This window comes from Geotrypetes seraphini, chromosome 10, assembly GCF_902459505.1.
Source record: "Geotrypetes seraphini chromosome 10, aGeoSer1.1, whole genome shotgun sequence".
Lineage (NCBI taxonomy): Eukaryota > Metazoa > Chordata > Amphibia > Gymnophiona > Dermophiidae > Geotrypetes > Geotrypetes seraphini.
In genome coordinates this window covers 79,158,881-79,180,112 of record NC_047093.1, presented here as the reverse complement: position 1 = coordinate 79,180,112, position 21,232 = coordinate 79,158,881, and the positions used below count along the sequence as shown (strand labels likewise).

The following is a 21,232-nucleotide window of genomic DNA, read 5'->3' as shown; positions in this document are numbered from 1 at the left end:
AATAGATCTCATGCATATTCATTGGGGAAATCCTAAAAACCTGACTGGATTGCGGCCCTCAAGGACCGACATTGGACAACCCTGTTCTAAGTAAATGAACGTTTTACATTTGATAATCTCAGCACCACACTCTCATTGGTCTTTCTTATTATAGTCACCAACCTGCATCCATATTGTTCTCAGGTGCAGAGAATAAAAAAGGACAAAGGGCAGTATTTCTTTCATTCCCATATCTTTCATGAAAGCACCTGGCCCCACTCCACCAATTGTTGAGTGATGCCTTGGCTCAGGCTCCTCTACATTAGTGGTTCCCAACCCTGTCCTGGAGGACCACCAGGCCAATCGGGTTTTCAGGCTAGCCCTAATGAATTTACATGAGAGATATTTGCATATAATGGAAGTGACAGGCATGCAAATCTGTTTCATGCATATTCATTAGGGCTAGCCTGAAAACCCGATTGGCCTGGTGGTCCTCCAGGACAGGGTTGGGAACCACTGCTCTACATCATCCATCAGACTAATTAAGAAGGAAGGTGAGCAGGCTGCAGACAGCTCTTAATCAATGCAGAAATACAACTAAGACCGTATTAGCTAAGCAGTATCTTGTATCTTAAAATGTAAATCCATGTAGCATCCTTTTCAGAGGTCATGCCCTTTATAAAAAGGCAGAACCTGAGAGTAGAAAAGGAACCTAAGGTTCATCTAGGACAGGGGTAGGGAACTCTGGTCCTCAAGAGCCATTTTCCAGTCGGGTTTTCAGGATTTCCCCAATGAATATGCATTGAAAGCAGTGCATGCAAATAGATCTCATGCATATTCATTGAGGAAATCCTGAAAACCCGACTGTAATACGGCTCTCGAGGACCAGAGTTCCCTACCCCTGATCTAGGATGCCTGTTGCAGAACAAGACCATACCTGCTCTCTGTTTTCTCCTTTGCTTCCTTATTATCTGTGCTTTACAGCCAGTGGAAGAGGATTTTTTTTTCCCCAGATAGATCAGGATGGAGCTGGTCTAGAGGAAGGCTCTTCATCATAAGGGGACAGACTTAAAGATCTCAATATGTGTACTTTGAAGGAAAGATGGGAGAGGGGAGATGTGTTTAAATACCTACGTGGCATAAATGCACATGAGGCAAGTCTCTTTCAACTGAAATGGAGCAGGCAGCCGGGAAACGAGGATCTCTCCGCTGCAAGATCTTGGCTTCTAGGAGGCTGATCGATCCAAAAAGTGTGTTTGAAGAAGCACAGGCTTCAGAGAGGGCCCAGAGCTCCGATGCTGCTCCTGGGCGCTACTACACCTCCCACTTCCAGGGGCAGAAGAATCTCCAGGGTCTGAGGTGACAGCGCTCATGCTACACAGCCGGGCACTTGGGTCTCTTCAGCAGATCTGGTTTTGCACAGTCTTCTATAAAAAGGAAGGGGATTATTGTTTTCTGAACGGCATGTCTCCAGGAGATCGGGGCGGCAGAAGACAGTCGGAAAGGGCTTCAGCGACTGGTCCTCAGCAGTTGCTTTTTTTTTTTTGATCGGCCAGCCCAGTCGGTGTTGCACGGTTTTGTATAGTGAATCGCGTCCCTGCCTACTTTGCATGCCGTTGCCTTCATTTGCATGCGCGGATCGGAGGATGGTCGGCAGAGAGGTAAGGGAATTGGGCCGGGGGTCGCAAACCGATCGGTACACGGTTTGCTTTGTGAATCTAGCCCTAAAACATCTTTGAAATTCTTGTTTTTACAGTGCTACTCCTACTACTATTTATCATTTCTATAGCACTGAAAGATGTATGCAGTGCTGTGCATTTAGCATTGAAGAGAGACGGTCCCTACTCAGAAGAGCTTACCATCTAATTTGGACAGACAAGACATCTCAGGGTTGGGGAGTTTCTGGTTGAAGGAATGATACAATGGGTAAAGGTATCTAATAGCGAGTGGGAGTTAAGAGTTGAACGCACCTTCAAAAAAGCGGGCTTTTAGCTAACAGTCATATTTCTCGTGTTAGTCATATGTATCGTGTTAGTCCTATTACTAGGTTTCAAATTGCCAGTTTCAAGTTTATTGTTGATCATTTTATTATCATTATGCTGTTAACAAAATTGTGAGTTTTATGTTAAACTGTACCTCTGTACACAGCCATAAGTAAATCTCTGCCTAAAGATAAATAAGAAATCCTAATAAATGCACTCCTAGACTACTAGAGATTCTAAGAGGTAAGTAGGGCAGGAAGAGGAAGGACTCCACAGGCAGGATAAATGCCAGCTTTAAGCTGATGTTTTCTTATAAAAATGCAGCTTGCTGTGTTGACTGCAAGCTTTTTATTAGATTTCCATAATAATGAGGTGTTTTGCATGCATTTACATCTGAATGTTTCCTTCAGTGACAAACTAATTTGCATTCTGATAACAAATGATATTGTGTTGTGTTTAATGTGCATTAAGAGGCCGGCACAAATAATGTATTAAGTCTTAAGGACATTTTACTAAGAGTGCTAGTGCAGAAAAACAGGCTAAACATCTTAAAGCATTTTATGCTATTTTACCTGTTTACATATGCTAAGCATAAGTTAACTGTTTAAAAAAAATATATCTATTTTTGTAGAGGGATATTGTCTTGATTAGACAGTGGGGCCTAAATGCACATGGGTCCGCTCCAGTCCGATTCTAAAAGAGCTATTGACGCACTAAAAGTTTTACATGCAAATGATTCGCGTGGAGGTTTGTTGTATTCCCTCTCCCGTCCAATTGATCACTGTGAGAGCAACTCTCACACATGCGCAGAGGCAAGCCCCAAAGCAGCCTCCTGCCACTCAGCTGTTTGGGGCAAGAAACCTTGTTTTTTCTTTTTTAATGGGCACAGACACACACACAATATCTGCTCACCGATGACGGCACTCCCCAATGTTTCCCCGATGAAACGGCACCAGGGACCGACTCCCCCATGCCAGCGAAAATTGGCAGGGTGGATGCCCACTCCCCCCAACAAACCAGCACCAGGATTTGACCCTCCCCCCCCCTGGCAGTGAACATGGCAGGAAGGATGCTCACTCCTGCTTGTCATTTTATCTCATGTTATGGTTTTATAACATGAGATAAAATGCTGATAAGGGTGGGAGTGTGATCGTGACAAATACTATAGATTGCATTAGAGAAATAAACAATCTGAGGCTAGGGAGTTTTACTTAAATAGGTGTCTGGCAACAATGGAAGAGGGAGATCCTCGAGAAAGCAATTTTAGTAAAACATATTGGATATTATGTACCCCTGGCTAATGGATGGAACAAAGACACTTAGGGCTCCTTTTACTAAGGTGTGCTAGTGTTTTTAGCATGTGCTGCCCCATGCTACATGTAAAAACTAACACCAGCTCAATGGTGGTGTTAGCGTCTAGCGCACGCGGCAATGCAGTGCGTGCTAAGCGTGTGCTAAAACCACTAGCGCAGCTTAGTAAAAAGGAGCCCTTTGGGCTAGATTCACAAAGCAAACCTATCGTGTACCGATCGGTTTGCCACCCCTTAGCAACCAAATTTCCCTCCAGCCCAATTCACTTACCTTTCTGCCGACCATCCTCCAACCCGTGCATGCAAATGAGGTGAAACGCATGTAAGTAGGCAGGGATGCGATTCACAACAAAATTTCACATTCAACTGGGCTGGCTGATCAATTGAAGAAGTGACTGCTGGGGACCAGTCAAAAACGTCTTTCTGACCCTGCTTTCTGCCCTGCTCTGCAATCTCTCCTGCTCTGCCCAGATCTCTCGTCTCCATTCTCGCCCCGAATGCTGCCCTGCTCTGCCCCGTCCCGTGTCTCCCGAATGCCATCCCACTCTGCGAGCCCATGGTTTTAAGCCACGGGCTTTAAAGGGGTTAAAAGCATGGGCTCAATTAAAAAAAATATGCCAGGCCCAGCTTTCTCCGCCAGTTTCACATGCCCCTTCCCTAAAAAAAAAAAAAGAAGAAAAAAAACCTCTGCCAGCCCGGAAGTCCGGCGCATGCGCTGGGATCACTATCGAGCGATCTGGGCAGGCAGATGGGGGCATTCCTCTGATCTCCCCCATCTGCAAATTGGGGCTTCAAGAATTCATAGGACCTGCCCGATCAGGCCCGATTGGGCAGGTTTATGAATCTAGCCCTTAAGCTTTAAAAGCTAAGTTTTCTTTATTTATAATATCTAATTTATTTATCAGTTGCAGTATAATGAGAAGAAAAGTATTTAAAGTGCAAAACAGTGAAGAAAAGACTGATGATGATCAGACATGTAAAGCTTTGAGACAATGAAGTAAAGGAAAGAAGTTATTTAAATTTCCAAGTGGATGAATGTGAATGAAGAAAATGTTATGTAATGTCTACAGCTCCCCTGCTCCACCCCATCCTGCCCAAGTATCCCAGACTTTTCCAACAAAAATTTGGTAATCTTAATTATAGAATTTCTAATAGCCAGACTTTGTTGTCAGTAATTAAGGGACAGTAATGAGCTTTGAACTTGTAGAATGACACGGTGACAAAATTCATCACCGTCCCCACGGATAACCGCGGGAAATAATCCCATGTCATTTTCTAGTGTCTATTTCAGCCTCAGTCCTTCTACACCAGCATTCTTCAAAGCAAAGCTTGCGAATCAGTGGTTGTGGCCATTCATACTCTGATTCTTCCCTCTCTCCTTAAAGAATGACATGAAGATGGTTTCCCACGGTTATGGGAACGGTGATGAATTTTGTCACCGTATCATTCTCTACTTTGGAGGCTGGGACAGTAGGCATAACTTATCCCTAGATACATATATTGCCTGAAGCTGTATCTATACACCTGTTTGTACATCTTATGTGCCAATCTGTGCCAGCAAACCCCATACCCCTAGGTTCCTGGTGGTGGGAATCAGTCATTTTGTGCATTGGCTGGTTTCCTACACAGCCTGTCATGGAGGGAGCCAGTACCAGATCTAATTATAGGTGATCCCAGCAAGAGGCTCAGCGTGGTTCCTGTTTAAGGGCCGGCTGCACAAAACTCACCATGTATTTAATAATCATCACTAAATCAACTTTAACTTGTTTAGCATTGAAGTACTTCAGCTATCGATGTACAAAATGGCAAATCATGGTCTTTTCTGTGTTTTGTAGCAGCCTCCGATAATCATATATGAATATATTACGATGAGCTCATCAGTATTAAAATGATTACTCCAATCATTGCTCACATGATGCACAAAACAGTGCTGTCCTTTAACAATCCAAATGTAGCGACTGGTCAGGAGGTGCCGGTAGAGTTGAAATGCATGTTTGAAGCGTATACTTGGCAGGTCTAGACTGCCGATGCATGTGGAAATTAAAAAAACTTTTTTATGGGACTGAACCATAATATAATGTGTGTAAAGAGCATGTCTTATGCATGTGTTACAGGTGAGCATGTTTCATGTGCAGTAAAAGTTGCCAGGTTTTTTTTGGGGGGCAGCAAATGTGCCTTAGGAGTGGAAATATTGGTTGCATAATTACTTGCATAGTTTGCAGTTTTTCTCCACCCCTACTGGAAGTGCACTCATCAAATCCACCTACAATAAAGCATGCCTACCATTGCGGCTCATGCTTAACGACGGGCTTTTTCTCACACATGTGCACATTTATGCCGCTGTACTTGATGTGTAAGGCTTATGCGGACAGACTTAAAGATTTCAATCTGTATACTTTGGAGGAAAGGTGTGAGAGGGAAGATATAATAGACACATTTAAATACCTATCTACTATAACAAAACACCGTCGGAGAGGAAGTTCCGCCCAGCCAGGCGATTGGCTGGCCCAAACTTCCTCTCCAACGGCAGAATTGACGTCTGGGAGAGGAAGGCTGATCAGCCCGGTAGATTGTCAAGGCAAAGTGAATCTATCATGGAGACCGGGATGGGCTCTGTGATTGACTCACTTTGCCTTGGCGATCAACCATTTTCCAGACCTGGCCGGCTGTGCACCCCCCCTAAGGCTGCACCCGGGGCAGAGCTCCCCCCTTGGTACGCCACTGTGCCCAGTCCCTCCTGCCAGAAACCCCCCCAAACACCACAGACAGGTGGGATACCCAGTCCCTCCTGCTGATAACTCAAACCCCCCCCAAACATTACTGGAAGGAGGGATGTCCTGTCCCTCTTGCTGGAACCTGGGAACTCCCCCCCCAAAAAAAAAACATCACCGGAAGGATGCTCAGTCCCTCCTGCCAGACACCTCCCCACCCTGAGAGGTAGCCCCCTCCTCCACCCCCGACTGAGTCCAATGCCTATGAACGTGTCTATGCCGGTGGCACTGATTTGTCCACCGAGGCCATGGCCACTCTAAAAGCTTCTCTTGCTGGAGATGTCGAGTCTTAAGGGAGCGTTTCTTCAGTGTAAGACAAGCGGGTACAAGAGTCCACTCGAAGCTGAAGCCCAAGACACTGAATGCACCAGTTGTGTGGATCAGTGAGTGAAATGGGCCATTGACGAGAGTACTTCTAGGCTAGGCTTCACCATGAGAAGAAAAATCTTGGCAGCAAAATCAAACAACACAATGGCAAGAAATTACGTGAAGTGGAAAACCTGAAGGCTGAATGGGCACAAGGCCCACTGAGACAACTTTTGGAAGTAAAAAAAAATTCAACAAAAAAAGAAAAATGAAAGAAAACGCTAGAAATATTAAAAAGAAAAAAAACTGAGCTGAAGGCAGAAAAGTAGGATAAAACTTTAATAGGAAGGCAACGCATATGGACTGAGTCCAGACACAACTTCTTTGTTCTGTGGAAAATGAAGAAATGAGGAGCCATGAGCCAACAGCGGGCAGGCTCTTGCGCTCAGGGGTAGTCTTGAAGCTTTGCTAAAGCTTAAAGTCTATACCAGGCTCTGTGGCTGACATCACCCACATGTGAGAATATGCTGCTTGCTTGTCCTAGGATAAAGAATGCCAGCTGGTGGTGCGTACTTAGTATACATTTTGCACATGGGGGTGGTGGTGGTGGAGGTTTGCTTGCTGAGAATTAGGAAAGAGAACTGCAGTTATATAGTTTCAAACTTGCAGAAACCCAAATGGTAGCAACATTCTCTTCCTATTTGTTTTAAAAGTATTTCCATGTAATTCTTTTCCAAGCTGAAGAATTCTAACTGCAATAAACCAATAATTATAAACAATTTTCATACAGCTATTTCAAGCAGTTGAACTGTAGCAAAGTTATGTTAATTAATAAAGAAACACAGATAATAGTTTCTGAAAATTTATTGGAACATTTCTTGAAGATAATTTAATACTTGCTGAGCTTACAACTTTGTACATGTACTATGTATGTTAGCAATTATGTACAAGTTATCATATGAAACAGTTTCTGTGCATGCTGTTTGAATGAAAGGAATAATATGGAGAAGCATAGTGATATAACTATTAGTTCTCAGGATTGCCACAAGAGAGATTTTTATTGTAGTTATCCTGAGAAAACCAATCCTAAATATCATGCTGTTGTATTTGTGCTTATATTAAAGTGTTCACATTTCCTACATTCCTCCACTAGTGATACATGAGTCATGGATGTTCACAAGATGCCCTTAACCAACCCTAACTATGTCCATTCAGTGCAGTAACTAGTTTAAAATATCATGAAAAATTAAGGTACAAAAAAAAATCTCTTAGATGTACGTGTGGTACCTATTCAACCATGTAGGAGATTGGGAATGTTTAATTGCTGTCTTTGCAGTTGGATGGATAGCATGCCAAGGTGCCCCCCAACCTTCCATGGCACTTAAGCAGCATGAGGTAGCTGTAAGAAACTATCAAGACACTGAATTTTTTTCTACCTAAATTCATAACCCATTATGTGTATGCATTTTTTAGTAGAAGATATAATAAATTCCATAGTTTGCATTTCTTGATCCTAAATTATTGCATTAGTTTGGTAAAAAGCTGCCAGAGAGAGATAAAACATAAAGGCCAACAACTTTTTTTTAAAAGAAGGGAAGATTTGTGCTAACCTGCAAGTAATTCAGTAGGATGCATACATGGACAAGTATTGCTCTACTTTCAAATAAAAAAGGCTGTGGTTTAAAGTATTGCTTTTCTTTAAAATAAAAGTAAAAATAAATTATATTAAAAAATGGCACATGTGTTGCTGCAAAAAATCTAAGCAGCATTGTTCTTAAAAGTCAATATCCTGCTTGTCCTTGCTTTCAGATCAATGGAGGACAAACAAGTTTTCCAAGCCACAACAACCCCCAGATGTTTCTAGAAGTCAGAAGAAATCTTGAGGACCCAACTGAACGACTAAAGGTGCGATGCTCAAGGGCTGGCAAAAAGAGCTGTCAATGAAAAAACCACCTACAGCATAGAAGCAACACAAACAAACAAAAAATCAGCCAAATATGCAGTGCTTGGTCAAGAAACACAGGATTTATTTAAAGACATCATCTAGCAAGCCACTCCTCACTCCTGTATCATGCCAAACAATGGAGTGGGGTAGAAGATGGATACTCACTATGTAATTGCCCAGAGTTGGTTTGACCTGCATTGTGACCTATCTGTTCTCTAAAATTTATGCTGCCAAAGTTCGCTTAATGCCATCTACCCACTGTTAAATTGCTCCATCTGTGATGTCATTACGACATCACAGTTGGAATAATTTAATAGTAGGTAGGTGGCATTCAGTGAATAGATAGATGCATTGAGCGAATTTTGGCAGCATGAATGACAGTCCCTCTACAGGTGAAGTTGATAAAATACTTGAAAAGCTGGAGTGTTGATAGATATAAATAATTTTCAGTAAATAAGATGTAAGAGTTGGGTTAAATGTTATAGTTGCTTTTGTTACATGCTTGTCTGTTTGTGTTGTAGTGATATCCCTCCTGACAAAGCATCACACAAGCAAAAACTCAAGTCGAGGGGCAGTCAGTAAAACAACTGGTTGGGATTTTATATCACAAACTAGCAGAGTGTTGCAGGAGATTGATTAACCGCCCAATACAAAAGATAAGTTGATAGTTATTATAATTTTGTGATTTTGAAATTCATTGGGGTGATTATGGGACTGCCATGCTGGTCCCAGTGGCAACCTCCGCTTGATTCACATTATTGAAGCACTAAGGTTGTGGGTCTGAGCATGCCACATTTCACCAATATGATTAAATATAATTAACAAAATTTTTTCTGTATATTTTTGTAAGAAATTATTATGAATCCTGTGCTATAGAGTTGGTTCAACAAATCCACAGGAAAGATCTTTGTATGAGCTCCTAGTATATACTTTTTCTAGTTTGTATATTATATTAAACTTACAAACATGCATTATATAGATAAGCTTTGGAACAGCAGCAATCATGTTGGAACAGTGATGGCTTTTATGTCAGCCTTCGGCCAGCAAAATTGCAATGATACACACACACACACACACATATATATATATATTTGATAGAAATAATCTTGCCATTTTAATCAATACTGGCAATGCTTGATCCAGTTACTATCACCACCACCACAAAAGCGATGGCCAAATTGATTATTTTTGACCCAGGGTAGGAGGCTTTTTTTGTTTCTAAACTAAGCAGCTAACATGGGATTTTCAGTACAGTAAACAGAATAGCACAGGCCTACACTATAGTTTTCTGCACTACAAAGGAAGGCCATTTTGCTGGGAGTGGGTGAATTTGAATCAGCCTGTGTATTTCTAATTCCTTCCCTGACCAATGCTGTTTCCCCTGCCTCCTCCCATCCCAATCATTGCCCACATCCAATAATCTCCAACATCAAAACTGACCAGCCCCAGTCCCATTCTTGCACCCTAATATTCCCAGAGGCATTATTGGGCATCTTGGTGAATGACTGCCAATCCATGCAGCACCAGAATGTGACTGTGTTATGTAGGACAAACCCCTTCGCCCCCTAACTGATGTCACTGGGTGAGTCCAAGGGGGTAAGGTAGCAGCCTGGAGGAAAGGGATCATGTGATAGCAGAGGTGGGGTAGGGATCAGAGCATGTAGGGTATGGGAATGTGGGGGTTTGATGTGGTCAGGAAGGGAGGCCCACTGCTGCTGCTTTTTTGTTATACATTTTTATTTAGTAGTGGGGCTAGCACCACATTACCAGCAGCGCCTGATAGGATTTGCACTTTAGCACAGCATTCACACTACCACACTCCTGAGTTTCTGGGAGCTTCATTATTAGCATGGTATTAAAGTTAGTATCTGTTCTCTCCTACAGAATTTGCTATTAAATTTGATTATGAAGTAAAATGTATAGTAGCCATGTCATTTAGTTCACCATATACTAATACCGAGAGTACAAAAAATTCTCTACTATAATACATCTCCATAGAACAAAGCCAAAATATTCTTCATGGTAATTCCGAATCTGTTTCAGATAGGGAAAAATACTGAGGGTTGAACCTCTTTCTAATGGCACAGCTCAGAAATGTGGCAGAACTGAAGTGAAAAAAATGTAAACCTCGTAAAATATTAAATACCATGTACATGAAACTTTAAACAAAATCCCCACTGGTGAATTTTAAAGAGAAGTGGTCTTTCCTCCATACTGGAAACTTGCTTCTTTCTAAGGAAGGAGTTAGGAGCCCACAAAACTCAAGGTCTAAAAGTACAAAATATCTTTAAAGCTAATTTATTCAAGTGCATTAAGGACTAATGCATAGAACCAAACATATCATATACCATGGAGGTAATTCAATTACTGGGTGCCCATATTTAAGTACCACTTGCACATACAAATGAACAGAATACTTGCATGCTTACAAGTGTACATGCATGCACCTAAGTGGCAGAGCATAGCACATAAAAGCAAAGGGGGTATTTATATGAACAGAGCTGCCATTCAAAGACAGTTATGCACACCCCTTGCCACATTTAGGCTGGGTAAACTGCAGGTGCCTAGATTTTAGGCACCAGGTCATGCTAGTATTCTATAATGACATTTGGGTACTCAGATATTATAGTAGAATATGTTTTCACCATGCAGCATCGGAGGTGCCTAAAAGGAGATGGATTACCTCTTATATGCTTAGTGCTGTTCTTGCACTGCACTGCGTGGCATGTTAATTCTGCATTACAGTGATTTTCTTGTCCTTTATTATTTCATAATGCCCAACATATGTTTGATAAAAACAGAGATGTCTTGAGAGTGGAACATACTGCATTGGATTGACTGTATTTGTACCTGCACTCAACAGAATATATTATGAAGGGTAGTGGACCTCCTGAAAGCAACTGCATTGGAATAAAACGCTATACCAGGAAAATGCTGCATATCTTCTATAAAAATTAGAAGATAGAAAACAACTATTTAACTATACAGTGATGTACAAATGGCATACACTGGAGTATTTTATGTTATCAACTCACAAATATGAGACGTGCTGACCCATGGCTGAAATCTGTCACTTTTCACAGCAGTACTGAACAAGGAACTGGGACAGTTTAATATTGAATTTCCTTGGGGACCTTGTTGCTGCTTTAGATTCTTAAAATAGTGGAGGGAGGAAAAAACCAAAATTTGATTTAAAAATTCAGAAATCAAAATATACCCAAAACAGCCCTGTATTTGAAGTCCAGGGAAGGCAAAGTGTTTACCACCACCCCCCCACCCCCCCAAAAATAAATAAATAAATAAATAAAAAAGTGAAAAAGGCCACAAGAACAATATGATTTTGTCTTATCTTTCATGGGCAGGTTGAATTTAAAAAAAAAAATCATGTTACTATGAAAAAGCCTGTAAAAATGTTTTTCTATGGAAGGGTGTTTGTTGAAAAAGATTCATGCATTTTAATTAGTTAATATGTAGAATTTTTTTGTATAGCAATTTCAAGGAATCCCACAGCTTAGATGCTTTAACTCATTAAAGATGTGATCATGATGTTTAAACAAATTTGTATACAGGAAAATGCTAACCCTGACTTTTTATTTTAACAAATTCTAATGTAATTTTTGTACAAAGGCAGATAGAGGAGATATCCTCTGAAATCTTAGAAAGGCTACTAAACAAACAATACTTTTAGGACAAAACATTTTTATTTGTGATCAGTTTTTTATACTCTATACATCCTTCACAAATTTACTTTTAATTGTACAGAATCTGGTACTTCATTTAAAATGTAAGCTGCTAACTTCTAGTTCTTCCCTAAAACAGAAGGCTGGTATAAGTTATAATCTGAAAATGAGGTAACATTTCACAGTACATTTTTCTTCAAGTTTTGTAGAACTAAATTTGTATTTTATTCAAATCCAAAAAAGGTAGGAAAAGATATCTTTGTACAAATGACTTTGCTCAAGTATATGTTCAAAGAAAACAGGAATAAAAATGTTTTTTTTTTTCTAACATTTTGTACTGTACTGTATTGTTCAATCAAAATGAATTAACACCTGTCTTGAGCTAAAAGAATGAGTAGTGGGGGACGGGATATGTTGGAAATTTCATAACTGGCAACAGAAGCATTCTCTTGGGTATACCTATAGAGAAAAGAAATGGAAATGACTCCAAATAAGTTTAATGAGGTAATCAAATCAGTTCAAATTTACAGTGTTGTTTTTGGTCATCTTTCCAGAGTAGTCAGTCAATAGAAATTTTGGAACTGTCCCTCAATTGGAATTCGCCAATGGAATGCTTGTTAGAACAAGCTACAATACGTTTCTAACTTTTAAGAATCCTCTAAGAATATTTGAAGGTGAAAACATTTATTTGATGTTGGACCATGTTGTAATATTGCTTTTATATACTTTTTCGATAACATGTATTCTCTCTATTTGCCAATCTTATGGTCTAGCAGATTTCTTTAAAACAGATTTGCAGTCCTAAGGACACAGCAAATATTTCTAAGAATGTTTAGATAGGGGAAAGAAAATGTATTCAAAAGAAAATCACTCAAGCATTTCTGATCCAACAGAAATCACCACAGGTGTCTATTTATTGAATGCTTCTGGTTTCATTGAAATGGCAATTCTGGAAAGATCAGCATCCCTAATTGATTTCATAAAAAGTGACGTTCTTGTGGCCTCACAACTTCTGAACATACATTTAACAGCTCCTATTTAGATACGATATTTATTGGCCCATTTAGAAATCACAAAGCAGCAACAGCAGGTATTCAGGAGCATGAGATAAATTAATGTGGAGCTTTCCAACATGCAAAAGCTTACAAAGGCATAGAAACGTTTACCTTACAGCCAAAGAAAGCATGTGTTCATAACTTTGTATTACAATAAGACAAAATGGAAACAACGTGAAAATGTAGGCAGATTTTGAAGTCAGTAATATTTCATTTTTGTGCTTCTACAAAATGTAGATTGTATGCCAAAGAACATATATACAAACTGAGAGGGAACATATACAGATGTTACTGAAATATTCACAAACAGCAAATATTTCAATAACTGTATGATGCCTGAATGGATGATGGGCCATTAATCCATGTGTTAGTACTAAAAGCATGCAAGACTTGAACAGGTACTAAAAGATCAAAGACTGCTTGTTCAAAGGCCTTTGATCACAAACACAGAATAGGTGAACATAGCTCAATGCAGGCAGGCAGACACCTTTCACTTTCATACATTCTGGGCTAGATGCACTAAAGACTCCGATCATAGCTAAACCGGTTTGACTAGTTTAGCGACTAATCGCATTTGCCAACCCGATGCATAAAATAGCTCACCGAGTGTTTTTCCTTGCAATCGGTCATTCTCCGATCCAGCCATGCAAATAGGTAATTAATATTAAAATGCCATGCAAACTAGCCAACCAATCGATGTTCTAACATCGCTTTGCTAAGCACAAAAAACAGCGATCACTTTGACCGACCCGAAAAAAAACAACAGGTACCGACAGATCTGCCTGATTTGTTTTCATTTTATTAATGGAACAGATGTGCCTGTGTTACACACGCACAATATCTGCCCCATTAAAAAACAAACAACCTGCAAGCCGAGCTACCTCCCTGGGGCCCTACCACCATCTGCGTACCCCCAGACGGCCACGACAGCATTGTAAAGACAGGAGGGATGCCCACTCCCTCCTTCCTCAGCAACCTGGTTGTGCATCTGGGCCACCTGGAAACCCCCCTCCCAAAAAAAAAAAAGACACCCGTACCTTGTTGTAGAATCCAGCAAAAGGAATACCCACTCCTCTTGTCAAGTTGCCTCTTCAACATGATGGGCCTTCCCAATGCATCTTGGGAGGCACAGGGGAGGGGCCAAAGGCAAAATTCATCACCGTTCCCGTCCCCGCGGATAACCGCGGGAAATAATCCCATGCCATTTTTTAGTGTCTATTTCAACCTCGGTCCTTCTACACCAGCATTCTTCAAAGCAAAGCTTGCGGGTCAGTGGTTGTGCCCAATTATACTCTGATTCTTCCTCTCTCCTTAAAGAATGACATGAAGATGGTTTCCGTGGTTATCCGCGGGGACGGGAACGGTGATGAATTTTGTCACCGTGTCATTCTCTAGTCTGGATACCTTAAACCCCTCCTATGGCAGAGGCCTTAGATACCTAGGCCAATCGGGAATCTTAGGATTCTCCGGAGCCCTGGGAAGGCCTGACATTTTGAATAGGCAGGCCAACTGGCAAGGGGGAGTGGGCAATCCTCTTGCTGGCTTCCACAACAAGGTATGGGGGAAGGCTGGGGTGGTGGGTTCTGAGCTAATCCCCCAGCCTACCTGGGCTGTTTTTTGGGGTCTTGTTGGTCAGGTTCAGGTGGTCCGGATGTACAACCAGGTAGCTGAGGTAGGAGCAAATGGGAATCCCTCATGTCTCTCTGGGTGCATTGTTGCAGGGGCAGCCGTTGTCAGGGGAGAAAGCAGATGGTATTGGGGACCAAAAGTTGATGTCTGGGCGGGGGGGGGGGGGAACTTGTGATTTTTTTTAAGAGGGGCAGGTATTGTGCATGGTTAACTCTATATTCATCTGTGCCCATTAAAAAAATGAAAGAAAAAAAAAAAAAAAAGGGTTCCTGCCCCGAACAGCTGAGGCAGAAGACTGTTTCAGGGCTTCCCCTGCTGGCTCTGCGCATGTGTGAAAGTCGCTTTTTCAGCAACTGGTGGGGTGGGATTATGGCTGATCTTCGTGAAACTAATTTACATGGAAAATCTGTCATACATCAGTCACTGTTTTAAAACCGCTCAATTAATCGTTCAACAGCGACTCTACTCGGCTAGAGCGGCAATTTTTAGTGCATCTAGCCCTCAGAATTTTAGGTCTAGTGTTCAGCTGTAGCAGGAGGAATCTAAGATTCACTTGCTAATGCTTTCACTTAATTCCCAGTTCCCATTAAGGGTGGATACATATCTATCCATCTTATTCCAGGCTGCAGTGCCTATGCACATAAACCCATTTATTCAGGAATGACTAAATTATAAGTAAAGCTTAATAATTTTTTAGTGTATCTTGAGCAGGTCTGTTCTACTCAGATTCTGCCACTCATCCAGCCATGCTGGTTCTTCACAGGTGGAGAGAATCACATTATAGGCAAACAGTTGTGTAATGCATAATACATATACAAATGCATCAATGCGACATTCTGGCTATATAATCTGAATAAATAGCTGGTAATTTTTCTATATTTCCTCACCTATATCATAATGTGCTTGGTGGATTTCTGGATAACTATCTGAATGTAGGCAGTATGTTACTTTATCGTCATGGTGAAACTGCTGATGAAATAAATCATCTACCTATTTCTTATCCAGAATATGTGAATCAAGCTTCAGAATGTACAAACAGCAGAGACAAGTCCATGTATTAACTAAAATGAGCAACCTAATTTTATTCCTGCACAAATTCAGACTGTTTGAACACTGGGTCAACCTGACAAATGTGTTAATTTTTCAGTTCTTATGTGCAAAACCTTTATTATGATGATTTCACAAATGCAATTGCATGAAATACTTTTACTTTCATAAAACTCCAGGAAAATTACTAGCTAAACTACAGTTATAATGAATCAAAAACAAACATACATAACCCCTGGATTCTATATATGGCACCCAAAGTTGCACTTGGAAATTTGAGCATGTGTCCAAGTTAATCGTGCAACTTAGTTGATCAACAAGCCCTTAACTAAGGGCTCCTTTTACTAAGCTGTGATAGTGTTTTTAACGCGCGCTACACGGCTAGAACTAACACCAGCTCAATGCTGGCGCTAGTGTGCGTGGCAATTTAGCGCGCGCTAAAACCGCTATCGCAGCTTAGTAAAAGCAGCCCTTAGTGTATTGCAAACTGTGTGCCGTGAGATGTCAATGAGGAGAGGCGCCAGTGCTGGCTGACTGTGGCCTCAGAAACATTTTTTTCGGCCAATGCGGCCCAGGGAAGCCAAAAAAGGTTGGACACCCCCCGGCTTACCGGATAGGCCTCTCACAGTGAGAAGCATGGCCTGTAGGCAGTCAGCCAGTGCCTCTCCTCCTCCAATACCCCCTCCACCTGTAATAACAGGCTGTTCACATATGCCGATGTGATGACATTGAAATTTGTGCATTTCTGGCACTGAGTTTAGTGTGCCGTAACTAGAATTGAGTGCTAACAACTAATTATTGCACTTAATTAGCATCAATTAGATTTTGTGTGCAAATGGTTACACACTAGTCGGTAAGGCTTGGCACCTAACTCTCCTAGCAAATATCTTAAAAATGGGATGTGGCCGTGGTCGGGGGGGACATTTTAAAAGTTGTGTGCAGAACTACAGAATTTTCATAAGTGCAACTAAGCTTGGCGCTGGCATTTACGCCTGCTTTTAGCAATATGGCACCCAAAAGTTGAGCACTGTGGCTGGTGCCGCTGTCAGCAGCCACTGATCACATGTCAATCAAGCGACAGCACTGGTTAGATAACAGCGCTAGAAATGTAGGCCAGGGTTTTCCAAGCCTACATTTCCAGCGCTTACCTTCGATGTGAATCACGCCTAACGCCACTTCCAGCATTAGCAACGCCTACAGTGGCCTTAGGTGCTGTAAAGTGCCTCTGTAGATACAATTCCGGTGCCAATTTTTAGGCGCCATGAAAATCAGTGAAAACACCATTTAAACAGTGTGTTTCATCGAGCTTGGGCACCTAAAAACCAGCTAAGTGCATACTCCCTTTATAGAGCAGCACTTAATTTTTTCAGCACCATTTATAGAATTCCCTCCAAAAAGCAGAAATGTGGCAAAGAGAAGAATATCATCACAAGACACTGCTTTGAAGCAGACAGCTCTACATGCAGCAAGTTTGAAGTCTTATTCTGTGCTACACCTACTCCTATCTACTCCTAGTAACATTTCTTAGGCATAAAATTCTCTGCTGTACAGCTCTGGTTTACATCCATATTACTGACTTCAAAATGTTTACCCGCACTGCCACATAAGCCTCATTCAAAGGAGGCCAGAGGGCCAGTTCAAGCTAACCTTACTTAGAAAAAAACGCTTTATAGATTATCTTGTTTATTCATTGCTATAATGCAGTGAAGGAATCTTTGCAGACATACAATATGATCTAAAAATATGTACAAATTCCTTTTTGGACATTTTGGACATGCTGGTAACACGAATTGGTAATTTATTTTCTAAAATTTGGGCAAGGGATTACCCCTTCCCTTTCTTAAAATAAGACAATGTTTTCATTGCATGAATTGATTTCTTGTAAGCTAACAAATGTTCAAATTTTGCAATGTTCAGCTAACAAATTTCACTTCCTCATTAAAACATGCACTCCAGTTCAAATAACTTTTTTTTTTGTCTTTGAGGTAGGCTAGCATGCATAGGCATCAGAACGGGGGGGAGTGGGGGAGCGGGGACACAGGAGCCATGGCCTCCCCAAAAATTGCCTGGCATTAGGGGGGAGCAAACAGGGCAGCTGCCCTATCTACCACAGCAGCCTGCAAGCGACTTTGCCCATGCTCTGGGGCTCTAACACTATGCTTGTCGGCTTCCCGACCCTGTTCCTTTGAAACCGGAAGTCATGTCATGAGGGGGTAGGGAGGAGAAGCGAAGCTGGCAAGCAGAGTGTTAGAGCTCCGGAGCATGGGCAAAGTCGCTTGCTGGCTAGGACAGCGTCGGTGGGAGATAGGGCAGGAAGGGAGACGTTCAACTCGCTGCTCCTGCTTGCTTCGGCCTTCCTCACTGCCGGGTCCTGCCTTCGCGGAAACAGAAAGTAGGTGGGACCGGGCAGCGAGGAAGGCCAGAAGCAAGCAGGAGCAGCAAGTTGTGAATGCTGCGCTGCCGATGGCTGTGTGAGACCGGAGGGAGAGAATGAGAAATGCTGCCGACGGCTGTGTGAGACCACGGGGGGAATTCTGTAGGGGGGTTGAGAAATGCTGTTGACTGCTGTGTGAGACAGGGGGATAGGGTGAGAAATGCTGCTGACGGGTGGGGTGGGGGGGAGAGGGTGAGAAATGCTGCTGACGGCTTCGTGAGACTGCGAGGGAAATGCTGCCGGGAAGGGGGTGTGTGAGGAATGCTGCTGATGACTGTATGAAACCGCAGGGGAATGCTGCAGCAGCACCCTTTTGGAGAGAGAGAGGGAAAGAGGGAGAAGGAAGACCAGGGAAGAAGGGTGGGAAGAGAAATGTTGCTGTTGCACCCAATTGGGGAGAGAGAGGGAAAGAGGGAGAAATAAGACCAGGGAAGGGGGGGGAGAAATGATGCTGTTGCACCCAACTGGGGGGAGAGAGGGAAAGGGGGAGAATGAAGACCTGGGAAAGGAGAGGAATGAGCGATGCCAAGTCCATGGGAGGGAGGGAAAGGAGATACCAGATCATGGAGGGGGAGGGAGGGATGCCAGGGCATGGGGAGGGAAGGAGACAGATGCCAGACCAGGGGAAAGGAAGGCAGGAGGAAGAGAAAGGAAGGAAGGAGGGGAGAGATGCCAGAGCATGGGAGGAGGGAAGGAGATAGATGCTAGACCATGGGGAGGAGTGGGAGGAAAGGAGAAGAGAGAGATGCCAGAGCATAGGGGAGGAGGGTGGAGACAGAAAAATGGAGAGGGGCGAAGCTGAAATGAATCATGTACAAAGGAGATAAGGGGCACAGGCTATACAGTTTATTGAAAGGATATAGAAAGAGGGAAGATGCCATATGGAAGAGCGAGGGTGGATACTGCATGGAAAGGGCAGAGAGGGCTGACAGTGGATGGAAGGGACAGAGAGAGGGTGGATGTAGATGGGGTAGAAAGAGAGGGTAGAGGCTGGGTGGAAGGGGCAAAGAGAGAGGGCAGATGTTGCATGGAAGGGAGAGAGGCAAACGCTGCATAGAAAGGAGAGCGAAAAGAAGATGATTAAAGCAGAAACGACAAAAGGTAGAAAGATTTTTTTGTTGCTTTTTGTAGAATCAAGTAGTATTGTAACTGTATTGATAAAAATGTATAAATAGAAAATGTAAATAAGGCAATATTTGGGGGGACTAAATCCTTTTCCTCAGGTCAGGACAGAATACCATAACAGCAGTATACTGTACTGTCCTAAGGAAAGATTTGGCCTCTGAAAGCTAATTGAAAAAATGGATTAGTCCAATAAAATTGTATTTTCTTGTTTCTCATTATTTGTTTTATTTCTATCTTTTAATTAGTAAAGTGGTGATCAGTTTTTTCAAATTTACTACTACTATTACTATTTACATCTACTGTCTTCATATTTTGCACAGTATTAGGGGACATGTGTCACTGTTTCTGTGGTGTTGCATTGTATGCAGAGTCTTGCATCTTAGGGTTTCATTTTCATATATTAGTACTTTTAGTTTGTGGTCCTATATTTGCTTAGGGGTTATCTGTGTTCTGGTAGGAATGAATGTTTAGAAGCATACAGTGTGCTTTGTGTAGTTTAATTTTATGGATAACTATTATGTGTTGTTAATAAGATTATGTCTATATGAAAAATGAATGGAAAAAATTGTATTACAATTATTACTATAATAGGGCGGGGTCTGGGGCAGAGATTGGGCGGGGCAGGGGCAGAGATTGGGCAGGGGTGGAGCTTTCAGGTCCCCCCAAACAAAAAAGCGTTCCGCTGCCTATGCCAGCATGCATGATTTTTTTAAAAAAAATATGTGATTGCTACTGCTGATAATTTGTATTTCCTGCAGTTAGACAAGAGCACCCAATATACTTGGAGATGTTTCAGATTACTGTTCTGGTGGATCATTGCTTTTGGATGGAAGTTTACCTTTGATGTACTAAGATAGGGATTTCCAAAAATGTCTGCTTCCACAGCCAGCTGCAGTTTCAGACTAGTCATCATGAATATGCATGAGAAAAACCTGCATACCCGACAGTCTCTAGTGATCTTGTGCTTCTTCATGGTGGGTTATCTGGAAAATCTGACTGGCTGTGGGGTTTACTAGGCTAGGTTTGGGACTGATAATTTAAAAATAAAAAGTTTCTTAAAAAGCTACTTTACTGTTCTGTACATAGAAACAGCATCCTCAGTGATTTGTAATTTAGGCAAGCACGTGAATAGGTGAGTCAAAGGAGAAATGCTACACTACAGAGTATGTTTTATGGAATGCGGTTAATTGGGTGAGTACATTCTGTGTGGTGTGGAGCCCTTTGCTACATTTTGCCAGCAATGCCAATTACAGTGGATCATTTTCTGGCACTCTGTCATCCTTTGAATGGAGCATAAGCTAGCTATAGGCAGACAGAGCTACTATGCTAATGTATTAGAATTCAGTGCCCCCCTCCCAGCAGTCAATCAGGCAAAACACAAGCAAAAGCTACTCCAACCACAAGAACCAATATGTTATGGAATTTAATATAAAAGCTATAAAAGTCAAAATATTTAATTATTTTCTTATAGCTTCCATCAGCAGGTTCAGGAGTCCACAGCTGAAAAAAAAGGTTATTAGAGCACTTTCACCCTGACGACCTCTCTATACGAGTACATTCTACCATTTTTGGGCCTTGGATGTCTGTCAAATGCCATAAAACCCCCAGGGAGAACATAATATACAGGAATATTACATAATAGAGACTCTTGAATAGGGCCAGATCGATCTTCCATCTTTGTTCAGAAAAAAAAATCCACTGACAAAGAATTCTCCAATGTGCACTTTTTTTTTTTTTAACAGATTTAGCATGAAGTATATTAAAATATTTTTAAGCATTCCCAAATTGTCTATTTTCAGTGGCCCAGTTTCAATTTTTATATTTAATAGAGGAACCAACTGATACAAAGTAGACTTTATTAACATTGTTAAAATAGCCCTACTACTGGACATGAAATTAGAATTTTTAACTCTTACAGAAAATTCTACATACAGTACATCAGGATAAATTTAAAAACTGGTATATGCAA

General features: G+C 41.7%; 1 protein-coding gene across 9 annotated transcripts in view; it reads right to left on the bottom strand.

The window, feature by feature from the left end:
* Positions 1 to 7,227: 7,227 nt before the first annotated feature.
* STRBP (spermatid perinuclear RNA binding protein) overlaps positions 7,228 to 21,232 on the bottom strand; it is a 307,353-nt gene continuing 293,348 nt past the window's right edge. For 4 of the 9 annotated variants that reach the window (XM_033959926.1, XM_033959924.1, XM_033959927.1 and 1 more), the window contains exon 18: positions 7,229 to 8,301. In XM_033959926.1, coding sequence (XP_033815817.1) covers positions 8,216 to 8,301 — 86 coding nt within the window. In that variant the 3' untranslated portion in view covers positions 7,229 to 8,215. Of the gene's footprint in view, positions 8,302 to 12,238; positions 12,433 to 21,232 lie in introns of those variants that run through there. The other 5 variants (XM_033959930.1, XM_033959931.1, XM_033959929.1 and 2 more) reach the window with 2 other exon arrangements.